This window comes from Narcine bancroftii, chromosome 4 (assembly GCF_036971445.1).
Source record: "Narcine bancroftii isolate sNarBan1 chromosome 4, sNarBan1.hap1, whole genome shotgun sequence".
NCBI classification, from domain to species: Eukaryota; Metazoa; Chordata; class Chondrichthyes; order Torpediniformes; family Narcinidae; genus Narcine; species Narcine bancroftii.
The window spans coordinates 64308670-64333403 of NC_091472.1; the positions used below are offsets into that span (position 1 = coordinate 64308670).

The 24734-nt window shown below is 40.5% G+C and overlaps 1 protein-coding gene across 9 annotated transcripts in view; it reads left to right on the plus strand.

Moving 5' to 3' along the window:
- The window catches only part of LOC138760632 (echinoderm microtubule-associated protein-like 6), a 371242-nt gene that overhangs the window by 188063 nt on the left and 158445 nt on the right, over window positions 1–24734 (plus strand). For all 9 annotated transcript variants that reach the window (XR_011355764.1, XR_011355765.1, XM_069931442.1 and 6 more), the window contains 3 exons: window positions 19479–19584; window positions 23597–23690; window positions 23797–23897. Coding sequence is in view for 7 of the 9 variants with exons in the window: in XM_069931442.1 (XP_069787543.1) it covers window positions 19479–19584; window positions 23597–23690; window positions 23797–23897 (301 nt within the window). In the remaining 2 variants the exon portion in view is untranslated. The remainder of the gene's footprint in view (window positions 1–19478; window positions 19585–23596; window positions 23691–23796; window positions 23898–24734) is intronic.

A 24734-nucleotide genomic window follows, 5' to 3' on the forward strand; every position in this document is an offset into this window, starting at 1 on the left:
TAGGATGATTGATGCCATTTTGAAGTGTGATAGAATATAGATATGTTTTTGGGAGATAAATTGGGGAAGGTGTTTTAGTAAAGGACACATACAAACACTTTAAAACATCTTATTTAAAATACTGGAGCTCTGCTAATGCTAGACATGTTGGGGCCTCAGAGCCTTTGCAAAAGCTTTGGAGAATGCCCCAGAGACTTCATTAATGGATTGTTGTTTACAAAAATTAAACAGATGAAAGAGCTTGTTGGAGCCACTTTCTGTCAAGAAGGGAGCTTGCTGTTCAAAGAAGGTCATGTGGTTTTGCAAGCAGAGAGAGAAAAAGAGGCTTTCTGTGTGTGTGTGTGTGAGAGAGAGAGAGACAGACAGACAGAAATTAGTTTTACAGTGTTACAGTCAGCAACAACAGCTAGGACTAGAACAGGACAAGCTGGCAAGCTTGAAGAAAACCCCACTTGGATGACGGGTTGTGAGTGCTTAGTTCAGCCTGGTCAAAGCCCTTGTGGTTCATGCAAGAGGAGAGGGCTGGCTGTCTAATGTTTCATTTGGAATAAGAAAAACAAGAAGGAACTCTGTGGTGACCTAAAAGAAAGAGGTTATCATCTGGAGAACCCTGAGGGGGCAAGTTTCTTTGGCAAGACACTGAAGTGGCTGTGTGTCCCTCGTACAACAGATATCTCTCTTAAAACTGACAAGAACCTTCCTGGGCGGTAACCATTTACCTTTTCAAGCACCAAAGCCTGGTGAATTTCATAAATTTTAAATTCTGTGCACAGTATAAGAATTGCCTGCAACCAGTAAACTTGGAGGAATGAGAAATGAGATTGGAATGTGAATCAAAGAACTTTTCTGAACTTACACACACATTACATACACGTGCACTTAGAATTAGAAGGGGGTTAAGTCACAAGTGATAAGATAAAGTTTGATCCTGTTTTCATGTTTAAAGATAATTAAAAACAACTTTTGTTTAAGTAACCATTTGTCTTGGTGAATATCTATTACTGCTGGGTTTTGGGGTTCTCTGGGCTCATAACAGAAGCAAGTAGGAACCTGCTGACTGAAACAATGAGAGGTTGAAAATGTACATGAAGATTTTGGCTAGTTGCATGACGCAGATTTTAAGTACCCTGCCAGATACACCATCAGGATCTGACACCTTGCAAGCATTCACCCTCTTGAATGATATTCCGGCGTTGTCCTCAGCGACAGATGTCACAGGGTCCTCAGCCTTTGGAGGGATTCTAGTAGGCACTGTTTGGTTCTCCTTCTCAATATGTTTCAACACTGTTAAAGTGAGCCCACTGGTTGATAGTTATTTAGACAGGTTACTCTTGGGCACAATTGATGCCTGTTTGAAACAGGTGGGTACCATGCCCTGCAGGAATGAGATGTTGAAGATATCCATGAATACGTTGGTAAATTGGTCAGCACAGATGCTTTCCTTGGATACATTGGATTCATTCTCTAGAAGGCAGTCTGCACATCATCCTCTGATATGGACAGGAGAGGATCATCAAAGGACATGGAGATGTGCAGTGGTGGTTCTTTCTTGTTCTTTGGTTAAATTGGATGTAGAAGGCATTGAGTTCATCAGGGAGTGAAGTTTTATTGTTTCCTACTGCAGCGGATTTTGTTTTGTAGCAGGTTATATCATTTAGACCCTGCCATAGCTGTTCTGTTTGACTCCATAATTTATCATCAGAATACCTTCAGCTTGAACCTCTATTCCAAGCCTCAACATTGATGCTATTTCTATATCCTCCAGCATGTGTCCTCTGAGAGAAAGTAAGATTTTAGTTCCTGGAGTCATACAGGACAGGAAAAGTATTTGTTCAATATAAACATGGTTTGTTAATGGCACATTAAATCACCCACTAATTAAGGTGCATCAGCCAGACCAGTGCAATATACTTGTTTCCAGTTCTATCTTGATAGTGAATGTCAATAGTTCCAAACAATAAACAGATTGGTTTTCCTCACTGGATTTATTTTCTTTGATAAGAAATAAAGGTGTAGAGTAAGAGTCCTTTGGAACATCTTTTTGATTCACCCCTCATCTCATCAAAAATGCCATTATAGTGAATAGGTTGGAAGAAAATATGTGACATCAATAAATATAAATATGATCATTGATCTTGAAGATGGTATAAGGGTTGAAAAAAGCAGTGCATTTGCTGATCTCTACATGAAGTGAAACATGAAAGTCTGCAGATGTGATTGCAGTAAAAATGCAGAAATGCTGGATGAACTCAGCAGGTCTTGCAGCATCATATATAACTAATGTTTCAGGCCTAAGCCCTTCAAGGTATGAGTAAAAAGCAGGTAGGTGCCTGAATTAAAAGGCTGTGGTGGGAAGAATGGGCTGGGGGTGGGGAAGCGATTTGGCAGGGTAGTATAGACCAACAGACAAAAGGGGTTAATTGGGTATGGATTGAAACAGGTGAGAGGAAAGGTGCGAGGGAGGGGATATGTTTGGGACTCAGTGGAATCAGAGTTAAGGGGAAAAAGACAGCGGGAAAAGGGAAGAGAGAGACAGAGGTAAAGGAAAAAGATATTCCTTTCCTCTGGCATGTGCGTTCTCTTTCCCCATCCCCTTCTCTCTATCTTTCTCTCTTTTTCTCTCTTTCTCTCCTTTTCTCTCTCACTCCTTTTCTGTCTCTCACCCCTCTCTTCTTTTCCCCCTCCCTCTCATACCTTTCCCCTCTCTCTCCTTTCCCTTAGCTCTGCTTCCACTGAGCCCCAAACAACCCCTCCTCCCCTCACCTTTACTCTCTCCTGTGTCCCATCTATATTCAATTAATACCTTGTGTCTGTTGGTCTGTACTCCTCCCCTTGCCTATTTTTCCCTCCCCAGCCTTTTAATTCAGGGCCTGTTTACTTTTTATTCATATCTTGAAGGGCTGAGTCCTGAAACATTGGTTATATATCTTTATATCCTATGGATTCTGCAAAACTTGCTAAGTTCTCCCAGCGTTTCTGCATCTCGACATTGAACTGAGAAAAGCTAAACCATATGACAAGCTAGTCAAAAAAAAGGAAGAATGGAAAATTTGATCGAAAACTGATTTCATGGCTGGAAACAAAATAAATTGTTCATGGGATGAAAGACAAAAATATGTAGATGCTGTAATTGCAGTAAAAACGCAGAAATGCTGGAGGAACTTTGCAGATCTCACAGCTTACAATGAAGTTAAAGATATAAAACTGACATTTCGGGCCTGAGTGCTTCTTCAAGGTATGAGTGAAAAGCAGCCATGTGCCTGAATTAAAAGGCTGGGAGGAAAAAAATAAAGAGCAGGGGGAAGATCACAGACCAACAGACAAAGTGTGATAATTTGACATAGATAAGACAGGAGAGGAAAGGAGAGAATTAATCTGGGGAGGGAATAGCTTTGTGAATGCAGCGCTGGAGGAAAGGAGATAGAAGGAAAAGGAAGAAGAGAGAGCTAGAGGAAAGGAAAAAGGGGGAGGGGCCCAATGGAAACCAGACAAAGCCAGGTATACAATCCAGTGATCATTGAGGGTTCAGAGGTGGAGAGGGTGAGCTGTAATGGAATATTTGGGAGAAAATTGGTAAAATTAGAGTAGTACATACACACATTTTAAAACACATCTTATTTGAAATACTGAAGAATTCATATTCAGTGAACTTTACAGAAGCTATGGAGAATGTTATGCACATTCCACAAGTAGGTGCTAATTGAAATGATGTCATCAAATGAATCGACTGGAGACAGGTCGTCTGTGTTGAACATTTTTACCAGGCTTCTGACCTTTCTGCAAGGTGCTCACTCAAAGGTCAATGAGAAGTTTTGTTTATCTAAGACAACAGATGGGAGCAAAAGACTAACTCCTATTGTTTGCTGGAGAAGGTGGGGGTTTTGTGGCAAGTGAGAGTCACATGGGGTTTCTAGCAGTTGGAAGATGAAAAGAGAGAGAGAGAGAGAGAGAGAGGGACTGAACAGTCACAGCTGAATAAAGCAGGAAAAGCTTGTTGGAACTGAAACAGAAAGCTCCAGAACGGTGGATGGCTGGAAATGCTATCTGTCTGTTGTTTCTCAAAGGAACTTTGTGGTAGCCTGAAATAAAGAGATTATCATCTGGAGAACTCTGATGGTCAAGTGTCATCAGCAAGACATTGAGGTGACTAATGGTACCTCAGTTGTGGAAATCATGGAACAACACATCTCTCTCTGCAAACCAACAAGAACCTTCCTGAGTGGTAAATATTTACCTTTCAAGCACCAAAGCCTGGTGAACTTTATACATGTTAAATTCTGTGCACAGTATAAGAATTGCCTGCATCGAGAGGAAGTGAGATTGAACTGTGAACTAAAAAACTTTTCTTAAATTTGCATACACATCATACACGTGTGCTTAGAATTAGAAGGGGGTTCATTTGGGTTAGTTAAGTTAATAGAGATAAGTTAAAATTTGATTCTGTTTTCATGTTTAAAGATAATTAAAAATAACTTTTGTTTAATTAACCATTTGTCATGGTGAATATCTGTTGCTGCTGGGTTCTGGGGTCCTTTGGGCTCATAACAGAGCGCATTTAGATTCTTGCGAGTCACTATCTCAGAAGATCTTTCCTGGACTCAACACACAAATCGCTTTGTGAAGAAAGCATGTCAGCACCTTTATTTCTCAGGAGTTTGCTGAAGTTTAGTATGACATCAGAAACCCTGGAAAACATCTACAGATGTGTGGTGGAAAGTGTGCTGATAGGCTACATTAAGGTGTGGTATGGGAACACCAATACTCTTGAGTGTAAAGCCCTCCAAAAGGTAGTGGACACAGCCCGGGACATTACAGGCAAAATGCTTCCCTCTATTGAGTACATCTACAGGGAACACTGCTATCAGAGGACAGCAGCAATTATCAAAGACCCTCACAACCCAGCACTCGCTCTGTTCTCACTGCTGCCATCAGGAAAGAGGTGTCGGTGCTGCAAGACTCACATCACCAGGTTCAGGAACAGCTGCCACCCCTCTACCATCAGAGACCTGAACAACAAACTCAATCAGGGACTAATTTAAAGACTCTTACTTGTGCACTTTATTGATTTTCTTTGCTCTCCCCGTATTGCACAGCCAGTTTGTTTATATTCGGTATCTATTTACAGTTCTTTTCCTTATTTACATGTTCACGTTGTGTAAAGTTTTGTGCTACCAATTAGTGGTAATTCTGCTGCTCCCTCAGGAAAAAGGAATCTCAGGGTTGTATGTGAATATCATGTATGTATTTTGACAATGAATCTGATATCTGAGGAATTGATGTTAATGCCATCTGGATAGAGGGGCCCAGATGGAATACAGGTTTTGTTCCTCACATTTGTCAGTCTGGCAGTGCATGAAACCATGGACAGACATGTCAGCATGGGAATGGGATGGGAAATCGCTCTATTGCAGCGGAGAGAACCAAGGTGCTCAACAAAGCAATGACCCAGTGTGCGTGTAGTTTCTCTAATGTACAGGAGACCTCAATAGGAGTACCAAATGCAGTAGATGACCCCTGCAGATTCAAAAGTGAAGTGTTACTTCACTTGGAAGGACTGTTTGTGGACCTGAATGGTGGTGAGGGAGGAGGTGTGGTGCAAGTGTAGAATTTCCTTGTGTCACAGAGTAGATGCCAAGGGGGCAATTGGTGGGAAGGGAGGAGTGAACAAGGGAATCATGGAGGGAGCAGTCCCTGCAGAAGATGGAGAGGGGAAGATGTGACTGGTGGTGGGATCATGTAGTAAGTGGTCGAAATGGCAGAGGATGATATGTTGGAACAAAGGCAAGTGGGGTGTTAGGTAAGGACAAGAAGAATTCTGTCCTTGTGGGAGCGATGGGGGCCAGGGTAGATATGTGAGTAATGGAGGATATGTCCGCAAGGGCAGAATTGATGGTTGTAGAGGCGTAGCCACATTTTTTGGATGAACTAGCATAGAAGACCTTGTCCTTGGAACAGATGAGATAAGACGGAGGAATTATGAGAAAGGAATGGAATTCTTACAGAGACAAGGTGTAAAGAGGTATAGTTGAGGTAGATGTGGGAGTTGGTGGGTTTGTAGAAATCTTCAGTCAAGAATTTGTCTCTCAAGATGGACACAGAGATTGAGAAGGGAGAGAGTGTTTCTCAAGATGGACCAATCGAATTTGAGGTCAGGGTGGAAGTTGTCAGCAAAGTGGATAAAGTCAGCAAGGTAATCATGGGTGCATGAGACTGCACCAAATTAGTTGTCAATGAAGAAGAGAAAGAGTTGATGGGCCTTGCCCATGTAGGGTTGTAGCATGGATTGCTCCACAAAACCAACAAAATTCAGGGACAGCTGGGGCTCATCCAGGTATTCCTTTGGAGAAAGTGGGATGAGTCAAAGGAGAAGTTATTGAGAGTGAGTTCAAATTCTGCCAAGAGAAGGAAGGTGTGTTGGAGGGGGACTAGTTGGGTCTGTTGTCCAGGAAGAAGCAAAGGGCTTTGAGTCCTTCCATTTAGGAGGTGTATAATGATTGAACCTCCATGGTTAAGATGAGGTGGTCAAATTAAGTTTCTGAAGTAATGAAGGGCATGTGAAGTATCACGAACATAGGTGGGGAGGGCTGGACCAGGATGGACAGAATGGAGTTGAGGGAAGCAGATACCATTTTGGTGGGGCAGGAGCAAGTGGAAATGGTAGATATACCATGGCAATTGGGTTTGTGGATCTTGGGTAGAGGTAGAACTGGGTGGGGGGGGGGGGTTTAGGAAACAATGAGGTTGGAGGCAGTGGAAGGGAGATGACCCGAAGTGATGAGTTCAGAGATAGCATGGAGATGAGTTTTGATGGGTACTGTTGAAGTGGTAAGTAAGAGGAGGTGTCTGAGAGTTGTTGTCTGGCTTCAGCCAGAGGTCAGTGAGTCAGAGCACAACAGTGCCACCCTTGTTTGCAAGTTGGATGGTGAATTTGGGATTGGTGCAGAGAGAGTGGAGGACAAGGAGTTCCAAGGGGGTGAGATTAGAATAAGTAAGTGGAGTGGTGAAGTTGAATTATTTATGGGTCCTTCTGTGATTTGTATGCCAAGAACAATAAAGTTCCACAAAATTGTCATACCTAGAACTGTGTGGCAGTGAGGATACAGGTAACCGATTCAAGGAGTGACAACCCTGGACATGTGTTCGTAGCAAAAATATGGAATTTATTTACAAATGGAAAACAAATACAAAACAGGGTACAACATGGTGCATGCATGCCATTCTTGCTAGCCTGCAGGTTACCTGATCTACAAGTTATTTGGACTATTGAGGATTAAAACCAACAGTACCTACCAACCCTCTCCCTACATACAGCCATGATACATAGATTAAAGAAGCTATCTAGCTACAGATTTGAATGTTTCAGTTCAACTGTGTGTGGAAAGTGAACCCCCACCCATTTTACAGCACTCACCTCACAATTAGCCCTCCAGTGGTGCCTGTGGATCGCAGCCAGGAGCAGGCTTGGGTACCTTAAAAAAAAGAGTTGCACACATGCTCATTTTTATATACCTTAGGGCTGGAGGCTGGCCCAGGTGTCGACTTTTGGTTAGGAAGATGAGCAATTGGAAGATGTCAGCTGTGGCAGATCTGATATTCATGGTCACGAGGGATGTGACCTATGTCCTGTCTGACTAGTGAGGTGGCTCTAATTAAAGCCCCCTGAAAGATCTGGTGCCCAGCCAGGGTAAAAAAAAAAGAGAATTATATGTCTAACATTAAAAGTTTAATGCTATCAGAAAGCACAGTAGAATATAAAAAAAATTAAGGGATAAAATTAAAAGGGATATTGGAAAATAAAAAAAAAATTGACTTGTAAAATAAAAGTCATCCAATTAAGCTTTATTTATGTAAGGAGCAAGGGGTAGACCAAAGAAAGGGCTATTACATACATAAAAGGTAATCTGTGTTTCCTAGTAGAAGAATTGGGTAAGGTTCTTGAATACTTTGGATGGTCTTCAATAAAGAGGGGGATGTTATCATTAATGTAATGAGTGTCATGATGTATTAAAGAGAAATGCAGCAAGTTTCATGGGGATTATCTTTAATATAATGAGAATCATGTATTGATGAGAGGAAATATAGCAAGTTTCAAGAGGATTATTGCCTTTGAAATAGATAAATGATCAGTTCCAGATGAAATGTGTTCCAGGCTGTTAAAGAAGTTGAGGAAAATGTGGAGGCATTGAAGACATTTTTTTCAATTTTTTTTGTTTCGTATTGTAATGGCAGCACTGGTGCAGACTTGGAAGAGGAGGGAATGGAGAAACATCATGGCTCTGAAGGGTTCAACTGTCCTGTCCTAATGCCAGTAGCTCCGTACAGGCTTTAAACGGCTTTTTGAAGTAGCTTACACTGTTTAAATAAAATGCTGCAATCGCAGAGGTCAGTGCCCAAGATGGCGGCACCTGTGTTCCGCAGTAGCCACAAGGGGTTGCAAACCCAAGAGACTCAGGAGCTGAGGGATCCACACAGACTGTGGGGTGAAAACTGGAGAACTGCCTATATTATATCATTTCAAAAGAGGAGGAAGGGATGAGCCAAATAGTTATATGCTAATTATTGAACTTCATTCTAAGGATAAATATAATAATCTTCAAGGAAGAGGTGCACTGATCAGTCAGCAAGGATTTGTCAACTAACTTGATCTTCAGGAGGTGGTAAATGAAGGACAATATATTTGATATAATTTAGCAAGCCTTTAGACAAAGTCTTCATGTATGAGGTTGGTTAAAAAAAAACTTATCTAATCTAATCAGATGTAGAAATTTGGGTCCAAAACTTACTCAGTAATAGGAAGGAAAATATAATGATTCATGTTTTTTTGTAACTGAACGCTGTTAAAACTGTGCTTTCATAGGGCTCAATATGTGGTTCCTTTCCATTCAGTAATGTGCATTACTGATTTAAACTCAGATTTAGAAGTTATCAGCTTCAAAGAAAGATACTGCGTGGAAACAGATCCTTCATTCCATTGAGTCTGCACTTGCCTTAAACCATTTGTTTTTAACTAACCCTATCCTAAAATATTTTTACTGTCCCCACATTCCCATCAACTCTTCTGCCAGCCCAATTTAGTGGCCAATTAACCTACCAACTTGCACAACTTTGGGATGTAGGAGGAAACCAGAGTACCTGGAGGAAACTCATACAGTCACAGGAAGAACCTTCAAATTCTGCATCCTCAAATCCTGAGGTCAGGATTAACCTTGACTGAAGTAATGAGGAAACATCATTAGTGTCCATATGCTAAGGATGTTTGCTTGTGAAGGGAAGAAAGAAAGCTTTAGGTTCCTTAAAGAGAGATGGAGAGCTCAGTGAAACTCAATCCTGAGAAGGATGAGATAAAGCTATGAGATAGCTATCTCTTTCAGGCAGATCTGACCATGTGGCTGTTGTTCAATGCATATCTATGGGATCCTTCCCAGATGCACTATCCCATATAACCATATTCAAGTTCTTCAGGGTTAAGATGGATCCTCATCTACTGAGAAAGGCATATGCTTTCCAATCACTAGCCTAATAACAACTTAATGATTCCAAGTGTGTCTCCTAAGGAAAGGTATGTCACTAATCAAGCCTGTTCAACTTCAATTTCCTCCCTCATTCCAAAGATGTACATCCACATGGATGTACTTAGGGACCACAGGCCTGTGGGCAGCAAGGGCCTGTTACCATGCAGTATCTCTTGATTAAAATTAAATTTTCAATGTCTATATCTATTGTTATTGGTGAATTTATGTGCAGCGTTCTTCTACTGTGAAATGTTCTTCTGCAGGAATGGGGATTTTCAGGTGATATTTCCTGCAATAAAAAATGAAAAGGGGTGTGGCCATGCAAAGGACCTAGGGAGATGTGGGTTGGAAGAACTCTCCATGAAGATTGATTTAAAGTTATCAAATCAAAAAATTTATGTCCTAAAAACAAAAGGTTGATGGGTAAGATGAACAAGATCCAGAAAAATAAAACTGAAGAAGTTCAAAAGTCGCCGAGATCATCGACAGAAAGTCCACAAGGGGATGGTGAAGAAGGTACAGCCACAATGTCGGGACAAACCCAAGGAGGTGGGGGATCGACACAGGATTTCCAAAAAATGATAGAAACCATGGAGGTTCTGAGTGAACGATTCTCCAAGGTGCAAAATGTACGAAGAGAAGTGGCAGGAAAAATACCAGTGATGACAACAGTGATTGAACACCTGACTTCTCAGGTGGGCCAGGTTGAAAACAATCTGAGAAAGAATGACTCAAGAGCAATTAAAAACTCTGGAGGTAAATACAAAGAAGTGGAAATTGGATAAACAACTGCTGCTGGACAAAATCGACCATGTGGAAAATTTCAGCAGAAGAAATAATGTCCTAATCATCGAGCTGAGAGAGGGACTGAGGGGAACGACCTGGTGAATTTATTTGAAGAGTAGATCCCACAAGCATTGGGAGTGGGAAAATTCAAGGAAAAACTATTTGTAGAGAGAGCCCATTGGACTCTCGGCCCCGGGAGACTGCAACTGATCCTGGTAAGATTTTTCAGTTACTGAGATCAAGAGGCAACATTAAAGGCAACAATGGAGTATTCCAGGGAAAGCAGTGGCCCAGTTGAGCCTGAAGGAGGAAAGTTGCTATTCTTTCAAGATTTAAGGGCTAATTTAGTAAAACAAAGAAAATAATTTGATGATGTTAAAAGACAATTAAGAACACAGAATATAAAATATGCAATGGTGTACCCAACGACGCTCAGGATTGATGTAACAGAGGGACTCTGAAGGTTCTATAAAACAGTAAAGGAAGTAAAGAGATTTTTGCAAGAACTGTAAAGGGGACCCAAGAATAGATGCCATAAAGATGAAAAAGAAGAAAGAAGAAAAAAGATAAAGATAACTGTAAATGTTAAAAATTGGATAAAATGTACAATGAGAGTTATATTTTTGAACTATCTTTTATTGGTTATTTAAAGTAATTTTGAAACATATACAGAGAGCTCAACACAAAGTAAATATTTAGCAAAATAGTAGGAGGATGGATACTTCGATTTAGGGGGGTTAATGGTGGCAGAGAGGGAGAATTTTGTTCAAAATGGCACTGAAGCTAAGAGGAGGAGCTTTTCCTCGGACAGTACTGTGGGGTTTTTTTTATACAGGATTCCGGGATTTCTTGATTACATCACTGTTAGAGCGGGGGAATATGTGTGTTTGTTAACAGGGGAAAATCACTTTATTGTATAAATCAGCAAAAGGGTCTAATGATAGAGCTGAATATGTACAAATATAAATATGAATAGAATGTTAAAAATTATCAGTTATAATATTAACAGGATAAATGGAACCATAAAGAGGAAAAGAGTTTTGGAACACAAGAAAAATTAAAGGCAGATGTAGTTTTTTTCTACAGGAAACACACCTTAAAAAATTGGAACATAGTAAGTTTAAAAAGGGTCTGGGGAGGACACTTTTAATACCAAAGTGATGGGGATAGCAATTTGAATAAATAAATATATACGGATGTTAGTCGAAGATACATTCATTCACCCAGCAGGGAGGTTTGTAATGACACATTGTCAGGAATATACTGAATCCTGGATTCTCAAGAATATTTATGCTCTCAATTTTGATGATGAATCCTTATGTCTTCTTAAATAGTAGAGGGTAATAAAATGTACTGGTTGGAGGAGATTTTAATTTTTGCTTGGATCCCGTCATTGATAAATCAGGAAGGATAGTGACAAAGGCAAAAGCTGCAAAAATCACATTATCTTTTATGAAATATTTAAACGTGATAGATTTATGGAGACAGTCACACCCCACATCGAGAGTTTATTCATTTTACTCAAAGTTTCACGACTCCTGTAAAAGAATAGATTTGTTTTTAATGTCTGCGCAATTGAAAAACAAAGTAGTTGAAATGGAATATCTAGCCTGAGAAGCAAGAAAATGTATACAGATGGTGTCTTAATCCTACACTGTTAAGAAGGACAGATTTCTGTAATTTAATTAAGGAACAAATAAAATTATTTTGCAAAACAAATCGACCCTCTACTAATGATAGTTTCCTAATATGGGATACACGAAAAGCTTATTTGAGGGGACAGATAATTTCATATAAAGAAAAAAGAAAATATATGGCAGAGGGCAATGGCTTGGAGAAAGAGATAACACAATTGGAAAAAGAATGCAAGCGAATGGGGAAAGAACAATGCAAAACAATCTTAAAGTCAAAACAGAAGTACTATGAATTGGGAAATAGAGCACACAAAGTTTTGTCATGGCAATTAAAGTCAAAGGAGACATCAAGGATGATAAATTCAATTCAAATAGAGCCTGACAAATTTATATATATAATCATAAGGAAATCAATGATACTTTCAAACAATACTATACAAAGCTATATGAATCAGACTTGATAGGGTATTCTACTGAAATAGATGTATTTCTCTTTGTGATTGAATTGCCAAAATTGAGATAGAAATCAGAAGGAATTAGATGCCCCATTCACAATAGAAGAGATTAAAAAAAACCTTGAATACACTACAGGCAAATAAGTCATCAGGAGAAGATGGTTTCCCATCCAAGTTTTATGGACAACTTAAAGATCTTTTGATGCCTCTTATTATAGAGGTATTGGACCGGGCGGTTGAAACTAAGACTCTTCTGGAAGCCTCAGCAGCTATTATGGTACTACTGAAAAAAAAAACCAGAGACTCGCTAAAACTATCTTCATTCCTTGTTAAATGCAGATTACAAAATTTTAGAAAAAGCATTAGCCAATAGACTAGAGGAATATCTACCTAAACTGATAAATTCAGAGGAGGCCTTCGCCGTCTGAGATGCGCAGAGGGCTTTGGACTTGGGTTGAGGGGCCGTACACTGCCTTTAGTGTCTCATAAAAACCCCTGAAGTAGCCAATGTCCGCACTGAGCTGGGTTTGTTTGGCGAGGCTAGTCCACCACTCATTTTGAATCTTCTGGAGTTTGCGCTGAAGATGGCTGCATGCGAGACGGAAGGCTCATCTTTTCTCTGGCTAGGAAGGCTTTGCAAGGTGAGCCTGCTGGGCAGATCGCTTCTTTGCCAGCAGCTCCTGGATTTCCTGGTTGTTTTCGTCAAACCAGTCCTTGTTTTTCCTGGAGGAGAAGCCCAGTACCTCTTCAGTGGATTGCAGTATGGCCGTTTTCAGCTGATCCCAGAGGGTTTCAGGAGACGTGTCCGTGAGGCAATTTGCATCCTCGAGCTTTGCTTGGAAGTTTGCCTGGAAGTTTCCTCTCACTACGTCTGACTGCAAGTTTCCAACATTGAACCTCTTTTTGGGGGCTCCACTGTTCTTGAACTTTGGCTTGAAGTGAAGGTTGAGCTTGCAGCGAACAAGCCGGTGGTCAGTATGGCATTCCACGCTGGGCATGACCCTGGTGTGGAGCACATCTCGTTTGTTTCTTCCTCGCACCAGAACGTAGTCCAGGAGGTGCCAGTGTTTGGATCGGGGATGCATCCAGGTAGTCTTCAGGCTGTCTCTCTGCTGGAAAAGGGTGTTAGTAATGACAAGCCGCTGTTCTGCGCAGAGTTCCAACAGGAGGCGCCCATTGTCATTGCACTTGCCGACACCATGCTTGCCAAGGATTCCTGGCCAGGTTTCTGAGTCTTTGCCGATGCGAGCGTTGAAGTCGCCAAGGATGACAACCTTGTCGGCTGTAGGGGTGCATTGGATGAGGTTGCGCAGATCAGTGTAGAACTTGTCCTTTTCTGCTGGTTCCGCCTGAAGGGTTGGAGCATAGACACTGATGATAGTGATGCATTGCTTGTTTTGAAGGGGGAGTCGCAAGGACATGATCCGGTCAGAGTGGCCTGTTGGGAGGTTTTCAAGTTTGGAGGCAATGGAGTTCTTGACCATGAAGCCAACACCAGATAGGCGTTGTTCAGCCTGAGGCTTGCCAGACCAGTAGAGTGTGTAGCCCGCGCCGTGTTCTTGGAGGCTGCCTACATCTGCAAGGCGACTTCACTGAGAGCGGCTATGTCGATGTCGAGTCTGAAGAGTTCATGTGCGATGAGGGGAGACAGATATTCAGGTCGGTGGCTGTCAGCCTTGTCTGGCATGGTTCCGATGTTCCAGCATGCTAGCTTGAGTTTGTGTGCATCTTTTGATGGGGAGGACGTGGACCTGTCCTCGGACCTGCGCAAAGGAGGTTTTAGGTGGAGTGCAGTGTGCGCAGTACTGGCCCCACCCTTTACACCCATGGTTCTTGTGCCATGGCCAAGCAAGCTGGGATGTGACAGCAAGGTCCTTGGGTCGTAGGTTTTATATCGGAGTGACCTTCTCCTATGAAGGTTGCTTAACCGGGCTGAAGAGGCCTGCCTCCCCTTTTAGGTCGAACCATTTCTGGAGATTTACGACAGCTGTCCATAGTTATGGAGAGGTGCGCCCTGGAATCAGCCTGTGTGTGTTTACTCCTGCCGCGTCCGAGTAAAGGGGATGCAGCATTGGTTGAGGATCAGAAAGAAAAGTTCGAGTAGAAATTTTTAAGACTGGAGAGAACTCTGCAATGGAGTTCACAGTTGTTACTGTTTAGACTATTGGTTTTTGAGGTGTGTATTAAACTCTGAAATTCTCATTGACCGGTCCAGGCCCGGGGCTCGGCTGCCAATGATCGGGCTGTGCGGGCTGCCAGGGTTTGCCTGGCGACGGCAGCCTGTGTTCGGTGCTCAGGCAGCAATGCGGGCAGGCCCAGTCTCGGCTGGCTGTCACTCCCCGCGATGCGTCCAAAGCCCTCTGCACAGCTCAGATGGTGAAGTCCTCCTCAGCGACAAGATCTCCATCCTCAATCGATGGTCAGAACACTTCCAATCTCTTTTCAGTGCCAACCGCTCAGTCCAAGAATCTGCCCTGCTCCAGCTCCCTCAACAGCCCCTAAGGCTAGAGCTAGATGAGGTCCTCACCCGGGAAGAGACTTATAAGGCAATTGAACAACTGAAAAGTGGCAAAGCAGCAGGTATGGATGGAATCCCCCCCAGAGGTCTGGAAGGCTGGCGGCAAAGCTCTGCATACCAAACTGCATGAGTTTTTCATGCTCTGCTGGGACCAAGGAAAGCTGCCTCAGGACCTTCGTGATGCCATCATCATCACCCTGTACAAAAACAAAGGCGAGAAATCAGACTGCTCAAACTACAGGGGAATCACGCTGCTCTCCATTGCAGGCAAAATCTTCGCTAGGATTCTCCTTAATAGACTAATACCTAGTGTCGCCGAAAATGTCCTCCCAGAATCACAGTGTGGCTTTCGCGCAAACAGAGGAACTACTGACATGGTCTTTGCCCTCAGACAGCTCCAAGAAAAGTGCAGAGAACAAAACAAAGGACTCTACATCACCTTTGTTTACCTCACCAAAGCCTTTGACACCGTGAGCAGGAAAGGGCTTTGGCAAATACTAGAGCGCCTCGGATGCCCCCCCCAAGTTCCTCATCATGGTTATCCAACTGCACGAAAACCAACAAGGTCGGGTCAGATACAGAAATGAGCTCTCCGAACCCTTCTCCATTGAGAACGGCGTGAAGCAAGGCTACGTCCTCGCACCAACCCTCTTTACTATCTTCTTCAGCATGATGCTCAAACAAGCCATGAAATACCTCAACAATGAAGACGGTGTTTACATCCGGTACCGCACGGATGGCAGTGTCTTCAATCTGAGGCGCCTGCAAGCTCACACCAAGACACAAGAGCAACTTGTCTGTGAACTACTCTTTGCAGATGATGCCGCTTTAGTTGCCCATTCAGAGCCAGCTCTCCAGCGTATGACGTCCTGTTTTGCGGAAACTGCCAAAATGTTTGGCCTGGAAGTCAGCCTGAAGAAAACTGAGGTCCTCCATCAGCCAGCTCCCCACCATGACCACCAGCCCCCCCCACATCTCCATCGGGCACGCAGAACTCAGAACGGTCAACCAGTTTACCTACCTCGGCTGCACCATTTCATCTTATGCAAGGATAGACAACAGACTCGCCAAGGCAAATAGCGCCTTTGGAAGACTACACAAAAGAGTCTGGAAAAACAATCACCTGAAGAAACACACAAAGATCAGCGTGTACAGAGCCGTTGTCATACCCACGCTCCTGTTCGGCTCTGAATCATGGGTCCTCTACCGGCATCACCTACGGCTCCTAGAACGCTTCCATCAGCGCTGTCTCCGCACCATCCTCAACATTCATTGGAATGACTTCATCACCAACATCGAAGTACTCGAGCTGGCAGAGTCCGCAAGCATCGAATCCATGCTGCTGAAGACCCAATTGCGCTGGGTGAGTCACGTCTCCAGAATGGAGTACCATTGCCTTCCCAAGATCGTGTTATATGGCGAGCTCTCCACTGGCCACTGAGACAGAGGTGCACCAAAGAAGAGGTACAAGGACTGTTTAAAGAAATCTCTTGGTGCCTGCCACATTGACCACCGCCAGTGGGCTGATATCGCCTCCAACCGTGCATCTTGGCGCCTCACAGTTCGGCGGGCAGCAACCTCCTTTAAAGAAGACCGCAGAGCCCACCTCACTGACAAAAGACAAAGGAGGAAAACCCCACACCCAACCCCAACCAACCAATTTTCCCTTGCAACCGCTGCAACCATGCCTGCCTGTCCCGCATCGGACTTGTCAATCACCAACGAGCCTGCAGCTGACGTGGACATACCCCTCCATAAATCTTCGTCCGCGATGCCAAGCCAATGGAGAAGAAGAAAGAAGAAAGATAAATTCAGAGCAGGTGGGCTTCATTTAAAAAAAAGACACTCTGCAGATAAATTGAGCAGATTATTTAATATAATTAATTTGGATAAATCTAAAGAAAACCCAAGTATGACTGTATTGTTAGATGCAGAAAAAGCATTTGATCTAATAGAGTGACCAATCTTATTCAAATTTGGAATGGGACGAACATTTATTGATTGGATAAAAACTCCACCATAAACCACAAGCCAAAATTATAACCAATGGCCAAATCTCATCAATGTTTCCTTTGAGTAGATCCAGCAGGTTGGAGTGTCCACTGTCTCCAGGCCTCTTTGTCTTGGTGATTGAACCATAAGCAGAAATTACAAGGAGAGATCCAGATATAAAGGGATTCAGAGTTGGCCAAAAAGAGCATAAAATCAATTTATTTGCAGATGATGTGCTGCTATACTTATCAGACCCAGTTGAGTCTTTGGCCAAACTATACCCCACACTGGAAAAATATGGGAGAGTCTCAGTTTACAAAATAAATATGGAATAAAGTGAAATTATGCCATTAACGAATGTTAACTATGAAAGATATCAAAAAGGAAGCCGGTTTAAATGGAAAATGGATGGAATTAAATATTTAGGAATAATGGTGGATAATAACTTACAAAATCTGTACAAACTTAACTATCTCCCACTGCTTGAAAAGATAAAGGTTTACAAAGATAGAAAGACCTGCTAATTACCTTAATTCAAAGGGTTAATTATGTGAAAATGAAAGTGATGCCGTGACTGCAATTCCTTTTTCAGTAGTTGCCGATTCCTTTGCCTAAGAATTTATTTAAAGATACTTAATGGTCATTTAAGACAATTTCTTTGGAATACTAAAATGCCTAGGGTCGCCATGGAGAAACTGATGTGGGAATATAAATTTGGAGGATTAAGATTTCTGGATTTTAAAAAATATTATTTAGCAACCCTGGCAAAGTTCCTCTCATTCTTTTTTGAAGAAGAGAACGCTCTCTCGTGGATCCAAATGGGACTATGTACAATGAGAGAGGGTGCAGAATGTCAAATTAATAATAAAAAAAGATATCCCCATTCTAATACATATGATTAAAATAAGAGTATTGGGAAAAAATGGGGATATCACCAAAAGCACCTCTGTGCCAGAATTAACTATTTCCTGTGAACTTTGGGAATAGAATCCTAAATATTTGGCATGAGAAAGGAATTAAATATATTAAAGATTGCTATGAAGAAGGGATACTTATGTCCTTTGAACGACTAAAACAGAAATATAATCTATCAATGGAACTTTCCACTGCTTTCTTCATTTGAGGTCCTTCTTGCAAGAAAGATGGGGTCCCACAATGGCCCTGCCTTCAAATAATGAAATGGAGGGGATGCTTCAACTGGGAAATATGCCTAAATTCATAACTAGGATGTATTCTGCTCTCCAAGGTGAAAGTGTTAAGCCAGGCCTACAAAGGTCAAGGGAGAGGTGAGAGTTGGATCTAGGTATTACAATACCAAAGGAATGCTGGTCTGACTGGTGTTTGGACAGTATGACATTAGCGTTTAATGCGAGATATGGACTGGTTTAATACAAATTTCTACATCAAATTTCAAATCTGTTTTGTTAAGGTAACCTTGGCTGTGGCCGAGAAGTGTATACCAATCATTTATTGCGTGATGGGCCAGGGAGATGCATAGTTGTATACCCATGGAGAAAATCATTTATAACTTAAAAAATAAATATGACACTTTCATTAAGATATGGCAACCATACTTAGATTATGAAGAGGTCCAATTGTAAATTTGACCTTTCATTGTATGTAAGGATGCGATATCCCAGAAAAAGAATCATTTAAAAAAAAGAGCTCTGACAGTGAGTAAAGTTATATTCTTCGGTAGAGGGAGGGAAAAAGGAGATTTTTTTAAAAATATATATATAATTCAAATGTATAAAAATTTAAAGACTGAATATATTTATGGAAAAAATTGAAAAATAAAGTATTTAAAAAAAAAAATAATAAAATGAAAAGAAAGGCATGGCACTTTTAGAAGGACATAACTTAAACCAACATAAACAAATTTTTCATTCCACTGAGGGCAGGAGGTCTAATAAATTCATCTATATGTTGCTATTGCAGCAGGGATGATAGCCTTCATCTCAATAGAATGTTCACCTGTCTGTGGAATTTTTTTGTTGGTTATAAGAGGTGACTGATGCAGACTACGTTATTCTCCAAGACAGTTAATATCTAAGTGCTGTAACTGATTGCTACAGTTTAACTGTAGCATGGAGTCCCAGGTAAACTTTGATCAGGTGATGAGAGAGTGCGGAGTGCATTCAATGTTATAATAGTGTTTATTGAACAGTTTCTCTGTTTTGATTCAGCTATGGATTGTGCTTCAAGATTATTTTTCAGCTTAACCTTCACAAAAAACAGGTCAAAGCATTTTTTGCTGCATTGGGACTCATGAGCAGTATTACATTGACCACTTTCAACAAAATTGGTGAAATTTTAATCTTACAGTGTGGTGAGGAAATAAGGTTTAAAAAAACTTGTCAAAATACTTGCTATTGTACATTTCAACATGGCAGAATTCAAAGCAGTATAGACCAGAACATGGTTTACTCTTTAAAAATCAAGAGGGAGATAAATATTTTTATTTCAAAATGTTATTTTTCAACTTTTCTATTTGTCAGTGTAATTTGTGTTTAATAGTTTATATTGATCTATTTCAATCACCAAATTTAAATTAGTGTTAACACTACGTTGCTTTTGTTAGATTGGACGGGATCCATCAATACATGTTTGGGATGTTCAAACACTTAAATGTTTATCATTGCTAAAAGGACAGCACCAAAGAGGAGTATGTGCACTTGATTTTTCATGTAAGTTGCTTCTTGTATTTCTGTAACAAATTTGAGTAACGCTTTAAAAATTAATTCTCTGTGTTGAACTTCGTAAGATTCAAATGAAGTTGATACATCTACCAACCAAAAAATGATTTGTTTCTCTTTCCATTGCTTCTCAGAACAAGTTATAGTTTCCATTGCAATGCTCATAAGTGCTGGAGAAACCAGCAAGTCGCGCAGCAAACATCAGAAGTAAAAGATAACTAGTGTTTGGGGCCTGTGGTCTTCATCAGGAATCAGAAAAAACAGGTAGACACTGGTGGGGGGGGAGGAAGAGAGGAAGGGGAGGAGCAAATGCTAACTGGTAAGAGATATATTAGGTGGACGTAGGTGGGAGAGTGGAAGAAATAAGCTGAGAGGTGATGGAGAGGGCAGAGGCTAAGAAGGGTAGCTTTCTGATAGGAAAAGAAAGGGAAAGAAGTGAGAAGCTGGAGGAAAGGAGATAGAAGGGTGGGGAAAGTGAGAGACCAAGGTAGGGGAGTAACAGAAATTGGAGAAGTCGATATATTAATACCACCCTACTAGCTTCTTCATTAACATATTGTCCTCTGCAATTTCCGCCATGTTCAATGGGATCCCACCTTTAGACACATCTTTCTCTTCTCTCCCTGATCTGCTTTCCATAGGATTCACTCCCTCTGAGACTCCCTAATCCACTCATTCTGTTCACCAATTGCCTCCTTGGTACCTATCCATGTGACCAGAAAATGTGCTACCCTTGTACTTACACCTCCTGCTTTACCACTATTCAGGGCTCCATACAGTCCTTCCAAGTGACACAACATTTCACTTGTGGATCTGTAAGGGTCATCCAGTGCTCCCAATGGGAAACTAGATGCAGATTGCAACAGCAAGGATCTCCCAATGGCCAACCATTTAAATTCCATACAATTTTGACAGCGACCACCGACGTGTCTGTCCATGGCCTTGCATACTGCCAAACAGAGGCCACTTGCAAATTGAGAAATAACTCCTTATTTTCCATCTTGGCAGTCTCCAACCAGAGAGCAGAAATTTTCTTCTTGAAGTTCCCCTTTTAAGGACAACTCATTCCATATCTACAATCCTATTAGGCTAATCAATGCTTCAGCGACTGAAAACATCTACTCTATATTTATTCAGTCATAACTATTTCTGATATTTTTTTCAATCTCTTTCTCCACTGTAAGGAAATGATTCTAATCTTATTCAGTCTAACCATGAAACTGCCTTCTCCTATTCCTTGACACATTTGAATACATTTCTTGTATATTCTCTGCAAAATGCATTGCCCAAAATAGGATATAATAGTGTGGGAATGGATTTTAACTCTTATAAATAGTTTCAAGACAGTGGGTTCAGTTTACAAAAAAATTATTTTAAGTTTCTGAGCTGCCATATATTCCAAACTTAAGGGTATCAGGCTATAACTGAGAAACTCTCATGTGGCCCAGATTGTCATTTAAAATATGTGAACAAGTCATTCAAAATGCAGCTACACTTTTTGAGTTTAATTGCAGAATCATTAGTTTCCTAAGCTCTGAAATTCTCAATGAAAACTATGATAAACATGAGATTATTGCAGTTGATCTGACAACAAAATTACATTGACTCTGTGTTAGGTACCTTTTTCACAGCAGTTGTATTGTCTCTGAAAATTTGTATTTGTGTTTATCAATGTTGCAGTTCAGTTTTAAAACATGAGCATTTGTTAAGTTGCAAAGTAGAAGGTGACTGCACAAGAAAATGGCTATCATATTGAAGGTAATCTGACCACAGAGTATCAGTTGGCAGATGCAAGGACAGGATTGTTTTCAGGTTTATGAATGAAACTGGTGAAATGTTAGAGCTTCAGCCATTTATAATCTACGTTTATGATTTGCATGAAGGGTCTAGGTATATTGTATCAAATTTTGCTGATGACACAAGGTAGGTTGGAAAAGTAAACTGATAACCATAAAGCCATTCGTCATAGGAGCAGAAATAGGCCATTCAGGCAATTGAGTCTGCCCTGCCATTTAACCATGAGCTGCTCCATTTTCCCACTTAGCCCCACTGCCTGGCCTTCTCCCCATAACCTTTGATGCCCTGGCTAATCAAGAGTCTATCAATCTCTGCCTAAAATATACCATATGACCTGTCCTCCACAACTGCCTATGGCAATAAATTACACAGATTTACCACCCTCAAGCTCAAGAAATTCTCTGCATTTCCATTCTAAATGGATGCCCATCAATCCTGAAATTGTGCCTTCTTCTCCAAGACTCTCCCACTATGGGAAACAACCTTTCTACATCTACTCTGTTCTTGCCTTTCAACCTTTGAAATCAACTACTCCACATATGATAACCCTTTCATTTCCAGAATCATCCTTGTGAACGTCCTCTGAACCTTGTCTAATTTCAGCACATCCTTTCTTAAATGTGGAGTATAAAGCAGCTCACAATACCCTAAGTGAGGTCTTCAAGTGCCTTATGAAGTCTCGATATCACATCCCTGCTCTTGTATTCTATTCCTCTTGAAATGAACACCAGCATTGCATTTGCCCACTTTGCCATTGACTTAGCATGCAAGTTTACCTTTAGGTTATCCTGCTTGAGGACTCCTTGGCCCTTTTACATCTGGGCATTTTTAATTTTCTCCCCATTTAGAAAGTAGTTTGCCTGTTTATTGTTTTCTACTGAAATGCATGACCATATTTCTGTAACTCGGTTAATTCTCCTTAAGTATCAACTTCTTCATTCCCAGGACAGTACTTCAGATATGATTGAATTTGTGATTTGTATATTTTTGTTAAACTAAGGTTCCCAAAATACTCGCAGAAAACAAAAGTTCTCGAGCATGTATGGGAAGTAAAGGGTAACCAATGTTTCAGGCCTGATACCTTTGTCAAAGTATGAGCAAAAAGCAGGCATGTAACTGAATAAAAAGATGAGGGTGGAGAGAAGGTCATGGAATACATGCTAACATGTCAGAGGTCTTAGGTGGATATGGGTAGGAGGGTAGAAGAGAAAAAAGCTAAAGTGATGGGGTGGAGTAGCTCTCTGAATGGTGAGGGAAGGGGTCAGGGTGTTGATGGAAATGAGAGAGAGGGAAAGGGAAAGAGAGAGACTCAAGGATGGGGTTTAAAGGAAACTGGATAAGTTGATGTAATGCCATCTGGTAAGAGAGTGCCAATCACAGAATCTGCAGACATTTCCATTTAATTTTCAAGGTGGTACTTTGGTATATTAAAAAAAATCTGATTAATCTGTTGTTGCAATTCCTAGAAAATGTTTACAATATAGCACTTTTGTATATTTTTATTTGTCGTGAGATTTGGTTGTTATTGCCTCATCAGAATTTAATACCCATCCTTGGAAAGGTGCAGGTAACCTACCTTCTGGAACTGCTCCAGTCTTTGTCTTGCAGTAATAATGAATGACGAGTGTTATATTTCTAATTCTAGATGCTTTGAAAGTAAATTTAAAGATGTTAGTATTCACCTTAATGCAATTGTCTTCCCAAATTAAATTATACATTTTGAAAGAACTCTCAAAATTATTTCAGTTATTGGAAGATATTTTGTCAGTGGTAGATCCAGCAACTACATTGTGCTTACAATAAAATAAATTAATGTTCAGGTTGGGGGAATAGGTGGGTATGGATAAATCAGAATGCTTTTTAAACTTGTGTATTGCTGGAGGTACAATTTAGCAGATTCTTCCAAATTAAGAGTTACAGATAGTAGAAAAGTAGTATAAAGTCATGTTATTTGATGTTGTTTTCCTGTGTTATTGATCAGAATTTATACCAGACCTGAAAATGAATACACATTCTCAAACTACAAATAACACTTTGCAGCAGGTCATTGTTACTTTTGGAAAAGAAATGCAATCTAAAATACAGAATGTATTTCTTGCACAACCATTTATTTTGTGAAACTATAACACAGTATCTTTAATATATATATAAAATATATATATTAATATATATATATAAAAATCACTGATTTTCATTCACTTTGCAGCTGATGGAAAAAATTTGGTGTCAATTGGTTTGGATGACAACCACACTATAATTGTATGGGAATGGAAGAAGGGAGAAAGACTGGCAACATCAAGGTTTGCTCTTCATACCACTTTGTCTCATTTGTAACAAAGTAATTCACATTTATTTCACTGTTTTATGTTGAAAATTATGTTTAAAAATTACTTTATTTTCCATCAGGGGGCATAAAGACAAGATATTTGTTGTGAAGTGCAATCCACAGCATGTCGACAAGCTTGTTACCGTTGGGATAAAACATATAAAATTCTGGCAGCATGCAGGTATCTTTTCTTTAGTTACATTGCAGGATGTAATGTAATGGGACAGAATTAACATTTATGCCTATATAATACAATTATTTATAGGTGAAATTTATAGTTAATGAGGTAACCATGAATAAAGCATAGCAAAATCTTAACTTTCTAAGAGTTTGAGGAGATTGGGCATGTATTTGAATACTCTATCGAGCTTCCACGGGCATTCTGTGGAAAGTGTAATGATTAGTTGCATCATGGCCTGGTTTGGAAACTCAAAAGCTCAGGAGCACAGAAGGCTACAGAAAATGACAGTCATGCCCATCATTAGTATTGACCTCATGTTCATTTGAAGTGCTGCCTCAAGAAAGCAGGCAAATCGTAAAGACTCCCATCACCTTGGCTTGGTCTTCTCACTCTAACCTTGGGTAGTAGGTATAAAAGTCTAAAGTTCAGCACCTTTTGGATCAAGAACTGGATGAATAGCGTTTTTTTTATTTGGCTATCTGAATTTTAACGTAATAATTGGGGATATTTAAATGTGGTATTGGAGCTTTTATTGGATAACTATTCAAGAGTAAAAGGGAAAAATGGTGGAAGAGTACTAAAATTGAATTGTACAATGCTTAATGAGGTTTGAATTTTGTTTTAAGATGGTGGTTTATGTGACTAATATGATGATAGATGTGAAGTTAGTTGATATTTGGTGAAGGTTTATTTCTATAGAGAAAGTTTTTTTTCATCTTTTTTTTCATGCTACAATTTTATTTTAAGAATTGATTATTGTTTAAGAATTTTTGATAGATAATGTTACTAACTTTACTAATTTTTTATATTAAGTTTGAGTTAAATATATGTTTCATC